At 43.0% G+C, this 14,665-nt stretch overlaps 1 protein-coding gene across 3 annotated transcripts; it reads left to right on the forward strand.

Moving 5' to 3' along the window:
- Nucleotides 1–334: 334 nt before the first annotated feature.
- Nucleotides 335–11,373, forward strand: NAAA (N-acylethanolamine acid amidase). Of its 3 annotated transcripts, none has more exons than XM_030450237.1 (11): nt 335–619; nt 1,362–1,526; nt 3,076–3,202; nt 3,851–3,941; nt 6,187–6,263; nt 7,480–7,652; nt 8,416–8,478; nt 9,009–9,075; nt 9,605–9,633; nt 10,176–10,257; nt 11,013–11,373. In XM_030450237.1, the coding sequence occupies exons 1-10, from the start codon at nt 435–437 to the stop codon at nt 10,249–10,251; spliced, it is 1,053 nt and encodes a 350-aa protein (XP_030306097.1). In that variant the 5' UTR covers nt 335–434; the 3' UTR covers nt 10,252–10,257; nt 11,013–11,373. The 3 variants fall into 3 exon arrangements, with proteins under 3 accessions (XP_030306097.1, XP_030306098.1, XP_030306099.1); XM_030450238.1 differs by having other exon boundaries at nt 11,016–11,373; XM_030450239.1 differs by lacking the exons at nt 9,605–9,633; nt 11,013–11,373 and having other exon boundaries at nt 10,176–10,258.
- The last annotated feature ends 3,292 nt before the right edge of the window (nt 11,374–14,665 follow it).

The raw sequence follows: 14,665 nt of genomic DNA on the forward strand, positions 1-14,665 counted from the left end.
TCTGAGGCTGTGAGGAAAAATTTTGTGGTCTGAGGTTTGAACTAGTCTGTAGTCTGCCCTTTCTCTCCCTTGTGTATAGCCAGCAGCTCCTTTCTACCCTATATAAAACTGGAGCAGCCTTGTGTAAACTCTTCGCTAGGACACCGGGGAAATTTAAATATACAATGGGAAAAGGTGGTCAAAATGTCTTAATTCCGTTAAGTCCTACCTTGCCGGCAGCACTGAGGGGACATGCGGTGCTGAGGTGTCAGGCTGGAGGGGTGTCTGTTCCCAGCCGCTCCCTGAGGTACCGCCTCAGGGCGGGCTCCTGAGGAGCGCGGTTCCCGCCCTCGGCCATCGGGGCCTTCCCGCTGTCCCGGCTCCTTCCCAGCCGGGCGGGCAGTCCCCTGCGGCTGCCGGGGAAGGAGGAGGAGGTGGCCCAGGGCTGGGCTGCCATGGGGTGGCGGCTGTGGGGGCTGCTGGCGCTGGTGTGTGGGGCGGTAGCGTTGTCGCCGTCCCCTCCAGTCGCCCCGCTGCTGTGTAACGTCAGCCTGGACAGCCCGCCCGAGCAGCGCTGGCTGCCGCTGCTCCGACATTTCGAGCCCGGCTTCTTGCGCGCTGCCGTGGCACGGATCATCGGGTGAGTGCCTGGAGAGCCCTTAGAGGGAGCGGGGTGACAAGTGCCGTGTCCCTCGGACAGCCCCTTCCTCTCCGGGAGAGCGGAGTGAGGGGCAGCCCCGCTCCTCTCGGGGTCGGGTTTGATCCGGAGCCGCTGCCGCGGGGCCTGAGGGCGCAGGGATGCGGCACGGCTGCTCCGGCATCGGGAGTTCAGAGGATCGGGGGGTTTGGGGGTGTTTGGTTGGTTTTGGTTGGTTTTTTGGGGAGGAGGTTGGGTTGTTTTTTTTGGGGGGTTGGTTTTCCTTGGGGGGGCTCGGGGTTTTTGGGGGGTTGTTTCTTGGGGAGTTTTGGGGCTTTTTTGGGGTTTAGGGGTTTTTTTGGGTGGGGCAGGTTTTTATTTTGGGTTGTTTTTTTTTTTTCTGGGGGGGGTTAGTTTTTTGGGGGGCTTAGGGTTGTTTTATGGGAAGTGTTTATGGTTTTTGGGGGGCGGATTAGGTGTTAAGGGTTTTTTGGGGGGTTTGGTATGCTTGGGGTTTTCTGGGATTTTGGATTTCTTTGGGGGTTGGGTTGTTTCTTTGGGGTGTTTGGGCAGGCTTTTTCTGGTGTGGGGGGGAGTTTTGTTTGTGTGGTGGTTGGGTTTCTTGGGTTAGTTTTTTTTTTTGAGTGTTAGTGCATTTTGCATGCCCTGGGGATCCTGGCAGATCCCTTACCTGTCCGCAGAGCTGTGTGTGTCTGTCAGCTAACAACGTGAACGTGTTTTGCAGTGAAACTGTACCCAAATGGGTCCACCAGGTTATCCGGCCTCTAGCAGCAGAACTGAAGCTGTTCATGCCGCAGCCTTTCATGGGGGAAATCCTGGGGCTGTGCCAGGCTCTGGGAATAAGCCTGGGAGATGGAGTCCTGCTGAACCTCGCCTATGAATCCACAGCGTAAGTGTCCTGGACTTACCCAGCCTGCTGGGAAGGGGCGAGACTCCTTCCTTCAGCCCAGGAAAAGGAGGTGAAGGCAAGGGACTGGCACTGTTCTTCCAGTGCCACCTTCTCACACACTCATCTGGACAGTTTAATTCTCCTCAGGCTGGTTGTATCCTGTGTTGAACAACAAACATAGCAGTGGTTGATTAATAAAGGTAAGGTGTAGCTGCAATGCTTTTTTGATGTAAATCTACATAAAAGTATAAAAATAGCATCATATGGGAAAGGGCCATTCATCCCAAGTATTAATTAATCTTTGAAGATCATGCAGTATATCTTTCTGTTGTTTAAATTGCTCTCTTTGACCAGAAAGGAAACCAGAAGTAGTTGCAATCTATTTTTATTAACAATTCATCTCAGAACATTGCTTTTAAACCATCTTCTGGGTGAATGCTCCCAGTGACTGTATAATATAACTTTTATTTGCACAATATAAATTTAATATATCTTTATGAGAGCAAACAAAACCTCCTGTGGAAAAAAACATCCATTTAATTTTTTTTTTCCCCTACAAGTGTGAGCAGGAGAATAATGAACACTTGGTGTTGCCTGTAAAGATCCTAAAATGCATATTTCCATACAGGTGTCTGCATCTCCTTGTACACATTATTTTTCTTAACCTGTGGTATTCAGCTCAAGTGATCTGTTTAATGAGGATTAATATCAAATAAGGTAGTCACTTAAGTGCTGGATTTCTTAGTATTTCACAGAGGACACTTAACATTCAGAGCCCTGGTAAGGCCCATAAAATTCTAAGTTTCTCAGCTTTAATGATACCAAAAACATCAACCAGGAACAAACTACTTATCAGCAGAACTTCCTGCCTTGACAGTTATAAAAGACAGTGCTATGCAGCACTAGAATGACAAACTCATAACTCCAGAGAAAAGGAATTTTTCATTCCTTGCCAATTCAATACAAAAGTCAGTTTCAATTAAACTGATATTAAAAATGGAATCTCAGTACACTTGCTCTTCTAGAGAAAGGTTTAGACTATTATTGGAATGGCTGACCCTTTAATGACATGTTTTAATTTTGAAAGGCCTTTGTTTGAACTTTTTATCTTGTGATTAAAAACATAAATGCTAGCCAATTTGAAATGAAGTAAGCTATAGCTGTCCAAATAAAATCCAGAAAGTCTGACTTATCCCTTGTTTATATTTTTAGATTTCAGCTTTTCATCTCAATTTAGAAAAGAAGTAAAATGAAATATTGGAATTTTTCCAAAGTGGAAATGCTGCTTCCTAGTTGGTCTGTAATATCTGCTGTGCAGCACTACAGTCAACTTTATTTCTTACAATTTTTGATTAAAACAAGGTAGAGGATGAGACTGGGAAGCATAAGTATTAGCAATATAATGCAAACTGTTATTTGTATGCTTACATTAATACAGTACTTTGCAGCAGATAAACTCAGTTTTTCTTTCTGAGGTTGTCCAAGTAGACTGCAGTATTGAAAGGGTTGTCAGAGCTTTTTCTAAATCTCCTTCTTTTTGTTTTTGAAGGTTCTGCACTAGTATTGTTGCTCAGGATGACAAAGGAAACATCTACCATGGTCGGAACCTGGATTATGATTTTGTTGATATACTGCACAAGATCACAATTGATGTGCAGTTCATCAAAAGTGGGCAGGTAGGATCCATGGCTGGGGGGGTATTTACTGTGGCAATGTCTTTCCCAGCCTAAGTTTGTTGGATTATTAGTGCACCACACTCACTCTCTAGGACTGTGGGATGAATGCTGGTTTTCTTTGCTTTCTGGAGATCCAGTTTGTGGTGATAAACCAGGAAAAAATAGAACAGTATAATCTGGTATCTCAAGGTGATTATTTGGAAGATTATGAAATAAGGAAATCTTATAAAATAAAGAAAATACTGGAGAATATAGGAAAGAGATGAGTTTTGGCTGGCACCAATTCTAAGGCTTTTATTTTAAGATCTTGTTAGTTTTGATAGTCACTGTGCATGTGTTAGATGAAAATTCCCAAAAATTCACTTGTGCAGTCCTTGTTACTGTGGTTTTCTACATATTCATTAGTTTATTTTGCAGATGGAGAGATGTTTTGCTGCTTGGCTACTCACTAACTTGAGCAACACTTCTGTAGCACTTGGAAACTTAACAAATTTTGGTCCTTCGAGTCTTATTTGTTTTGCAATTCTTACTGTAACATAAAGGGTTCTATTGCAGTGAAAGTCACAAAAAAGTACTGCTGCTTTAGGATGTCTCTTCAGGACTGTTCTGTCCCAGAATGCTAACATCCTGCATGTTTCCTGGTTTCAGGTGGCATATCAAGGCACCACGTTCTTTGGTTATGTAGGGTTATGGACTGGACAAAGCCCCCACAAGTTCACAGTCTCTGGTGATGAACGAGGTAAAATATATTTGTCTTCCTCTCTTGATGTCATGCCCACCCCTGCAGTTGATTGTTTTCTGCTCTGACCTTTCTCTTGTATTTTCCCAGAGGGAAAGGTACACTCAGGGGTGCCAGGAAGGAGCTGGAATGTCATGGCTTCTCTGGCCCTGGAGGGGTGAAAGCACACAGGATGCCAGGTTTGGGCTGTGGCATAGGAGAGAGGCATTTGTTTGTCAGCACAGTGTCATCTGAGCTTGCAAAGGAGACAGAACCCTGGAGAAAGCCAACAGGGACAAATCAGTCTGGTCTGCTCAAGATACACAACTGGAGATGGCAGAGTAGGTGTAAGAGAAAAAGAGAGTTGTGTATAGCAAATGAACAGTCTTTCCTTAGCTCTCTGTCCCTGTCAAGCAGCTTTGAAGGAGGGGTGAGAAGAGAAACATAGGACTGAGATCTAGAAGAAAGGCAGCAGGGCCTGAGAGAATGCATGGAATGACTGGAAAGGCAGCTGGGGAGAAACCCAAAAGTAGAGGAAAGCTGAGGTGTCACCACAGAACTGAAACTGGACAGCAGAAGGGTGGCTAGCAGTCAGGATGGCAGAGGAAGGGTCACTCATCAGTCCTAAGTTTTCACAGCTATTGGTACATCCAACTCACAGCTTTGTTTTGCTGCTTCCATTTCATTCCCTTCCTCTTTTTAAATTTTTTTAAAGCAGAGGGGTTTTTTGCTTATTAGCTGTTTGTAGCTGGAAGCCATGTAATCTGAGTTAGAACCAGAATCTACAGTAAATGTTGATTTTCACATGATGGCAGTAAGAAACTCTTACTTTTTCATCTTTTAATAAGACAGTCTGCTGTTCTCAAGTTTTTTTGCATGTTCCACAAACACTACTCACTGTTTATATTATTCATTATATTTAGTAGCAGGGATTCTGCTCCAGAACACACACACCTTTTGATTTCTGTGTCCTTTATTAATATGCTTTGCTGCATTCACTAGATTCTTGCCATAGCTGGCACTCATTTCTTTAGGAGCCTGCTTCTCATGCCAGAGCAGTTATTCAGTCCTTTCAAAACTGCAGTGTCCTGGGCTGATACTCAGATGCCAGCTGCTTTTCGTACTAACAGCAGCTTGGAAATAAAGTCTGAAGTGTAGAGTCTTTAGGGAAAGTCTTGTTTTAGACAGTCTTGCAAACCAAAGGCCTGCATCTGAGTGGGCACAGTTTGGGGACAAAATTAGTGCTGTCCTGTTGTGTTGTTTCTCAGCTGCGTGCCTCCACCCTGAGTATAAGGATTATGTGAGACAGCAGAGGGGTGGTTTAGTGGGTGCATAAACCCAATTCTGATAGAGGGATCCAGCACTGCTGTGTGCAGTAGCCCCTCTGCCAGTCAGGAGTTGATGAGCTGTCACCCCCCCAGGTGCAACTGAACTGAAAGTTGAGGGAAGGGAGCTGGAGAGGGGGGTGACTTGAAATGAGGGTGAAGGTCTATGGAGTGACAAGCATGTTGTTCCTGCTGGCTTCTTCTGGGTTTGGCATGTGAATAATTATAAACTTCTGGTTTTCTTAGTTCCTCTAATTGTCTCCAAAAACATCATCACATTTTTTAGGAAACACAATCATCACAAACATCACCACGATGTTTTGGGATTTCCATGTAGTTCTTCTTCTTTTAGAAGATGAATAATGAGGTGATTAATACTAATATTTGAGCTGGCAGATGTAGACTACCATCTATGAACAGACTGACCTGCAGTCCTTTTGGAAATGCCTGACAAAGTCCTAGTCCCTGTTCAGTCACGTCTGACTACTCAGTGCTTATCATTCAGCTATGAATAAAAGTGGTTTAACAACTTAACAGGTTGCAAGTTACAAATCATTAAAGGAATGCAGTAGTTTTTGCTTGAAATGACTTGCACTGGCAGTTTCTGAGTAGTAAGAAGCTTAAGATGGTACAGAGGCTCCAGTTGCTTTCATGTGGTGTGTGCATTGCCAATTGGGTACAAACCTACATTTGATGGCTTTCACAGAATCACAGAATGTTTAGGTTGGAAGAGACCTCCAAGATCATCCAGTCCAACCTCTGACCCTTTGATAATGGTATAGCTAGAGAGTGAAAATTTATTGCTTTTTTTTTGTAATGCAGTAGAGGGAAAGGTTGCAGACCTAGAAATGGGACTTGGGAGAAGAAAGGAAGGTGAGAAAATAGATTTCAGTGTATGTAACATGCACATAAAGTAATTGTGTTTGGTTTTTTGTTTCCAGCAGGTGGTAGATGGTGGGAAAATGCAGTAGCTGCCTTTCTGAACAGGAATTACCCCGTCAGCTGGCTTGTCAGAGATGTAAGTGCACAGAGGGGGTTGCTCATATCGCACAGTGATCTCACTTCTACTTCCAAACTCCTGGCAAATCTGGTGTAGCAACTTCTTGTTTCACAGAAAATTCAATAAATTAATCAGTATGTACATTTCCTGAGGGGGATAGACATTGTCCTTAACTGGTCAGTGATGTGTGTGAGAGGCAATTGCAGTCCTTCAGGGGAGCAATCTCTGATCAATGCCCAAAGTGCAAAAACTTCCTCCTTGGGGAGGATTTCAGGTAGCTGTGATTGGTAATTTAACAAATAGTGACAACTTCTCTCTTAGATGGTTAATATCTGACCCAGTGTTTTGCACTGCAGTTGGTATGTTCAGTACTAAAAGTGCAGAGCTCACTGGTGAGCTGCAGGATGTATAGTGCATTTTATTCATCTTAGGTACACTGAGATACAACAGGTCTGCTGCTTGGCAGATTCATGAATTACAGTGCACAAGTGATATGATTTGTAGGTAAACTCCCTGCTGATTTAGAGACTTGTATTTTTTTGAGTCTGAGATGTGGCTTGAGGCTGTGACTCAAAACTACTAGCTGTGGAGTTGCTGTTAGAAGTATTTTTTCTCCAGGGCTTTCCCCATCTTCCTGAACAATTTTACTTGATCCATGTCCTCCATATTCTTTAGTTTTTGTACAGCATTCATGTTTAAAGATGCACTTCAGTTGGTTGTGGCCCTGTGCCTGGAAGCAGTAGTTTGTTGGCTGCAGTGGAACTGCTGGCTTATGCCAAGGTTGTCACCTGGTTATGGCAGGAGGAGCCAGGCTGTAAGCAACCCTCTGCCTTACACCTGTGTTACCTAAGTCCTCTTAAACCCCTGGCAAGACAAAGCCATGGAGTTGTTGTCCCCTTTCACCCACTTTCATCTCTCCCATTGTTCACACACAGACTGCTGAGGACTGAATGCAGTGTGGATATGCTGCTCTCTTTTGAAGAGAGTGTGTTTGTGTTTTCCTGGCCTATTTGCCAAGCTGGGATTAATGAATTCATTTAGCAGTCATCTGCATTTCATGTTCATATACTCATCAGTCTGGAAAATTGAAGTATTTTCAGGCCACACTTTAGAGTCACTTTCAAAAAAAAAAAGCTGCACATTTTCAACTTTTCAAAACATCCCAGTGGTTTTTTTTCATGCTTGACTGTGCTCTGTGATCTTCATTTCACTGTGATCTCTTTTTTTGCTTTAGACCCTGAGCAGAGCAGAGGACTTTCAGTCAGCTGTTCTCAGACTAGCAGGGATTCCTATCATTGCTGAAGTTTACTATATTGTAGGAGGTGTCTTGCCCAAAGAAGGCATGGTCATAACAAGGAACAGGAGAGGCCCAGCAGATCTCTGGCCTCTGGATCCTTTAGGTGGAGCGTAAGTAGAAACAAAATGTGGTTTTTTTTCATATTCCCTCCTGAGAGACAGGCAGAGTTAGTGACAAAGCTTTCTTGAGAGGTTCATCTCTTACAAAGGCTGACAGCTGGATAAGGGAAGCTTGAAAGCCTCAAGGGAACCCTTTCTCTTTGAGAAAGGTGGAAAAAGCATCTGTAGATGTTAATTCTTCCAGAGGTGACAAGACTTGAGGGCTTTTCCTGTCTGTCTGCCAAGTATTGCACCAGTGAATTCAACACTTGCAGATTAGTTTTGACCTGGTGTGGGAGAAAGGTCAAAAGCCCCAGAATTTGGCTCCTATCAATTCTGTGAAGTCAGCAGCTTAACACATGAAGGAGATATTAAATAGTTCCCCTGTGGTGACAAACAGCACCTTAATGACTGCAGTCAGGTGGTAAACATTGGCTTGGTGACAGCCAGCCAGCCTGCTGGCTCCTGTACTGCATGCTGTGAGCACTGCATCACACACATACCCATAGTGGTTTCTTTGTGCATCTCTAATGCTTTGAGCTGGCTTTTTTTGTAGTCAGTATAACTTTGCCACTGGTTCAGAGGTTCCTTTTTTCATTTGTGTTGAGTAATTAGTGGTAAAGGCTGACATCTGCATCACCATAGGACCCCTTGGGCTTGCAAGGGACATAAGAAAGGGGCTTTTGAGCCTTATGCCAATGCAGAAGTGACAGTTTTTGGCCTTTATTACCTGTTGATTTGCCTTTGGTTTGCTTTTATGTTTGTGCTGCTCCAGGTGGTTTCGTGTGGAGACCAACTATGACCATTGGACCACCCCTCCTCCTTCTGATGATCGGAGGTAAACGTAGTGTGGAGCTCTGTGCTGACAGCACTTGCAGTTTGGACAACCGTAGACTTGGGTCTTTTCTTCTCTCAGCATGTTAGCTCACTGAGCAGGTAGCTTGTTCAGTTTCTGTAAGGGGAAAGAGGGAAAGGGATAAGGAATGATATTAGTACATGCCAGAGGAAAGTCTGTGTGGCATTGAAGGGCTTAAGAAAGGAGAAATTGCAAGGATTAAGGCATGTACCACAATTTTCTGTATGAAGCCAAGTTGAGTAAGAGTTAAAGGATTTACTTGACAGTGAGAAAGTATTTGATGGCATTGCAGACATCATACAGTCTCCAGTGTAGTATGCAGAACACTGGCAGGTTCCTTATTGGTCCCCACTCAGTAACAGTGATGTGACACTAGATTGTCACACAGCTCAGGAGTATTTTAGGCCAAAGTAAAGATGCAAAGGCATTTAGTGAGGAATTGTTCCTGTTGGTGCTTTGTAGCCTTTGGAACCTGTAAGTGTGTTAATGGCACTGTGTTTGTTTTCTGGCAGAACTGCAGCCACCAAAGCTCTGAATGCTACTGGACAACAGAACATAAATTTTGATACACTCTTTAAGGTATCCCTTTTAAATTCTGTGTTGTGCCATGTAGACCTGGACTGAAAATCCTGTTCCAAGCAGTTGCATTTTTGTCAGGTATTGAAAAGCTATGCAAGGAAGGCATGGTGGGGAAGGTGTACTGCACAGCTGTGTCTGGAGAGTTTAACACTCCTAACTCTTTGTGTAAATATTTCTGACCTGCTTAGCACCACACTTGAGAGTAGCCTACCAGTCCAAGTGGAAGGTGCAAGAGGTGAATCCCATTGCCATCATCTTTGTGCAGTTCCTTATTCAAGTACAATTACAAATATTTCAGCAGGCAGATCAAGCTTTAGACATGAATGATATTTACCAGTCAGCTTTGAGAACTTCAATATTGTGTTTTAAAAAATATTTTCATAAAATGGTCAGATGCTTAAAGCAGCAAGAGAAATCTTTTGACTTTACACAATTCCTTTGCATAACTTCATTCTGCTGCTGTTTCTCAATAGCCTTTTAATTCCTCCTTCATTTACCAAAATGACAACTCTTCAAACTTTCTGTACAGGTGTTGTCAGTGAAGCCAGTCTTAAACAAGTAAGTATTAGATTTAGAGAAGTTAACTGGTTCCTCCTGCCGTGCCTCTGGCCACTTAAAAGTTAACCACAGGCTTCCTTAGGATCTTCCTCTGTGTCTGTCTGAATTTGGTTTCCAGCTTAGATTTCTGCTTTTTACACATGGCACAGTCTTCACTTCCACACCACCCTTCCTCTGTGGGCTGCCACTCTGGCCAAGGAATTGCACTTTGTTAGGCTCAGTCTGTTAAGGGGAAGTTCCTTTGCAGAAGGGAAACAAATCATTGCTTAGGGCAGCAGCTGGACTTTGAGTCCTTGGTGCCTTTGGAATGTTTGGATTTGTGTTAACACCACATATGGCTTCTTTGCTGTACTGGGGAAAGAAAACCAAATTGTGCCAGCAGCTTTCAATTTTATCAGTCTCTTCACCACTTCTAACTCTTTGTACCTAAGCAGAACATTAATTTCCAATGACCTTTGTTCTGCTGCTTTGCTAGTTTTTATAAATAAATCTTCTTGCCTTTGGAATGTCACTTGCTCAGTCTTTTCCTCTTCCCCTCCCAGTAACACAGTGTATACCACAGTGATGAGTGCTGCACTTCCAGGGAAGTACCAGACCTGGATCAGAACTGGGATGTGAAGAGCTGTAAGTAGCAAGCTGGTGTGTCAGCTGAAGAGTCACTGGGGGATAAAGCTGAGCAGTGGCACTCAGGTGACTCCTCTGAATTCCTGATCCTCCCCTGGGTTTGCTTATTGACCTTGGGTAAAGACCTTCCCTTGGTGTTTTAGTGGTAGGAGTTAAATATTGACTTTCTTTGCAAACCTCTTGGATGTTATCTTGGTAGAAGAGATTTATCAGAGCAGAAGGGGGGTGGGTGTCATGCCCTAAAGGCAGAGAGGTTCTTTCTGGGAATGTTTTAGCTCTCATTTTCACCAGGCCACCACTGTGATGTGTCTCATGGCTCCAGGTGGTTGACAGAAGTCCTAGCAGGGTGACTGAACCCCAGCAGGAAAGGCTGGTGCTCTGTGTACACAGAAAGATCAGCTTAATGTGACAACTGCTCACAGGCCCCTGGAAAGAAGGAACCTTTGAGGGTTTTGGGTTGTCAACTTGCTGAAAAAATCAATGTGCTCACAGGGTGTCTCACATTGTAGTTATAATGTGTTCAAAGAAAGATCCTAAGTTATGTTTATTACAAAAATTCTGGTTTCTTGATCTTGCCAGGAGCACAAGAAGCTGCATGCCAGTTTGTGTAGTTTTTTAAACTTTTAGTATTATATTTGTAGGGGTTAATTGGACATTTAATTTTAGCATGAGTAATCTAGATTCTGAAGAATTTGTTTCATTCTTATTCTCAGCACAAACCTGTGCACTCATTTATATATTTCTTTCTATTTCAGCAGACAAAATGAGTGAAGCTGAAGCTTTTTGAGGCTACACGTGCTTTTAAAGTCACTCACAAGCAGTCCACTTGTTTTGACTTACTTCCTGAATGGTTCACATAATTAATAACTTGATAGTTCTTTGAAATGTTCCAGGTGATACTGTTAATTAACTAATGGGTGTTTGGTTGATTTTATTGTAATTACATTTGTCTTCTATCATGTTGGTGGCTAAAAATTGCTTTTAATGTTTTTGGAAAGAGTTGTGCAACTCAAATGTATTTATATGCTGACTAATAAAAAATATATTTTTGTGTAGCCTGTAGGTCTGAATGTAATTAAATAAAAATACACAGTTAATTTGGTTGATTTATGAAAACCAGTGGTGTTATTCCTATCATTGTGCTTTTCCCTGGGCTGTTGAGGGGGTTGTGAGGTGAGATGAGAGCCCAGAGAGGACTGGGCTAGGGCAGAGCTCTGCAGAACAATCCCCTTAGTGCAGAACAGGGTCACCATAAGTCCTGGTACCATTTCAGCCTTTGAACCACATCAGTTTGGTTGTCATGTCCTCAGAGGTTCTGTGGGACCTTCATCAACACCAGGATGAGTGTCAGTGCAGAGGAATGTGAATCCCCCTGCAGCTGGGGTTCAGCTGCTGGTGGTGGCTTTATGGGGGTGGCTGTTGTGGAACAGAACATCTCAGTGGGAAGGAGCTGCAGCACTAATGCCTGATTCATGGCATTGCCCAAAGGCCTCCTCACTGCTGCCAGCCTGCAAGCATCAACCCCCTCTCCAGGAAGGCAGTTCTGAGGTTTGACCACTGTTCCCTGTGGTGTTTGTGCATGGGTTATGCAAACTGCTCCTGAGAGACCTTTCAGGAGGTGGGGGCCCTTTATCTCCTTGTGCTGAGGCTGGCTAAGTGTCATAACCTGCTTACCTGCATCCTCTGCTTTTGCCTGGATAAGTGCACTGCAAGCTGTGCTCTGACCCAGTTTGTACAATGGTGTTGGCAGTTGTATGCCAGAAGGAGGAATCTAAAAAGTAAGAGTTCCTGGAGGAAGATGTAAATACCAGTGGTCACGATAGCTTTGGGATTTCAGGAGGACATTGCTTTAATTCACAGAGTGGGCCCTGACACCTGATCCTACCAGGTTCTTTATGTAACAGTAAGTTACATAAAATACAGCAGATGTACCTGCAAGTAACAGGAGAAAGATTCTTAAATTCTTACAGGTGTAATTTTGCATAATCTTGGCCTCAGCAGTGTTAGGCTGCTGATCTGGCAGGGGGGTGCTGGGTTCTCAGCAGTATTTAACTGCAATCAGATGTGTTTGTTGCAAGGTGTACAAACAGCTGGAGTGTAAAAAATACTTGGTACAATGAATAGGAGACAAGTGTGCTCTCATCTGTTCAGAAGTTGCCCATCTCCACAGAGCAGAGTATTGAAATTGTGGGGGCTTTTTTTGAGCTTTAAATAAGAAAGGAAACTAGATTTGAAGAAATCTAATTATATTTCATCTGTTTATAAATGTTCAAGCATCCTGTTTGCCAGCAACATAAAGCCAGTATGTCTACTTGAACACTTTTTGGTTTTCCTGACTGGAAGGATCCATAACTTTCTGGTTGTAGTTTGATAACATGCTAAAAATGCAAACAGAGTGGGAAATGGCATGTCTTACAAATGAGATGATTGGATCTGTGTTGAGCTGCTTTTGTAAGAACTGAAATGTGATAGAAACGTGGAGTGACAGGATTGTTAGTAATTAACTAAAACCATCCTAACAATGCTGGCAACATTAAAATGTAGAGCTGGTTGGTTTTGGAGGGTTTGGGTGTTTGGTGAGATCTTGTCTGCTTTTTGAAATAGGAAGATCTCTTGTAGTTGTTTAAATTGCTGACTGAGCATCCTGGTGCAGGTTTCATCTGCTTTCTGTGTCCACTTTAAGGACTGAGAAATAAACCAGCTTTCTTGCCTTCTCCAGACCAGTCAGTTTCATGACTTAGAATTGTTAACTAATTAAATAAGATAAATACATTAAATGCATTTTCCTTGCTGCTTCCATTCTTTTGTTTCTGCTGGACCCATCCCTTAGCTACAAGGTTTTTCAGCCCACCACAGGGAAGGAGTGAAACCTTTAATTGTTTCTTCTTTAATTGTTTCTTCTCTAATTGTTTCTTCTTTAACTGTTTCTTCTTTAATTGTTTCTTCTTGCTTTGTATTTAGCAAGAGGCAACTAGAAAGCCTGGAAGAGCTGACTCTTAAGATAAGAGAGGCCAACATTTTGCATTTCTTGTTTATAATCCTCTTCAGTAATCCTAATCCATTGCAGCTCTGTAGCCTTTCTTAAGCATCACATGAGAGAGGATTCTTAAGGCTGCTCAGAACCCACTGTGCAGTAAGTAAATCAAAGGGTTTGTTGCAGGACAGCACACAGGTTCTACACTGCAGGTTCTGAAAGACATGGCCCTTCCTGCTGCAGGCCCAGTTATTTACATGCTGAGGAGGAGTTTCTGAATTTGTAATCTAGCAAATCCTTCCAGAAACTACTGATTGCTTTGGGTACTGAATAGGAAAAAAAAAAAATCTAAAAAGTGGAGAGCTTTGTGTTTATCCTAATAAATCCAAAAGTTAGGAATCTGTGGCAAGGTAAGTTGCATTTTTCTTCTTATTTCTCTGTAATAATGTTTTGTGTTTAGTAGTAGTTACTTGGCACCTGGAGTTTGAGGGGAAGTCTCCTTTTTATCTGCCAAACCCTGTAAACATGCAGCTGGGAGTTTTCTGTGTGAAATTCTGCAGGCTGGCACTGCAGTCCCTGTGCAGGTGCAGAGCTCAGTGCACATGTGAAACAGAAGCAGCTTCACCCTCCTGTTTCCAGGGATGAGATCTGGGGAGTGCCATGTCCAGATGGGACACGTGGAGGTATTTACTCTAGGAGGGCAAACTAGTACAGTGACATCCTGGTTGTCCTCAAAGTCAGAGATTTCAGAATTTGACTGATCTTAAAATATATCTTAAAATATCCTAAAATAGGATCCATTTGCTCTGTCCAGAGCTTTCTGCAGCAGTGATGTTACAGAAGTCTGGTCCTTTTATCCTGGCCAAGATCTAAACAACTGTTGGTGTGATGTGCTCCCACACTTGAGCAGATCCCCAAGGTGAAGGAAAGCTGTGTTTAACAAAGCTGATCATTTTCTTATGAGAGCTCAATATGATTTTAGATTTACCTCACCTCTAGCTGTGGTACTGCAAATAGATTTAAATTCCATTTGTGTGTTCATCAGCCATAATAAGAGTTATCCCCCCCAGATGGCTGTATGTGTGAATATCTGCCTGCATGCACTGATTGTTAATGAATTAACTTAATGATTTTTCATTGGAAAACAATTTGTTTCCTTTCCTCTCCAGTGCATTACTGCATGTAATGTTTTAGCACCTTCACCCAGGTGCTTCAGCTGTGCATGAGGAAGAGGGAGAGGTAGCACAAGGATTTATAGATGGAGTCAGCTCTCAAAGCTTCATCAGAGTTATTTATTATAACTTATTTATTATAAGTTATTATAACTTCTGAAATGAAGGCTCAAAGCCTGCCACCTTGCTAAAAAACAGAACCCTGAAATTAGGCACGTGAAGCACTGTGAGAGTACATGAATGCCTGATTTATACACCTATA

Source organism: Calypte anna, chromosome 4A, assembly GCF_003957555.1.
Source record: "Calypte anna isolate BGI_N300 chromosome 4A, bCalAnn1_v1.p, whole genome shotgun sequence".
In the NCBI taxonomy this organism is placed as follows: Eukaryota; Metazoa; Chordata; class Aves; order Apodiformes; family Trochilidae; genus Calypte; species Calypte anna.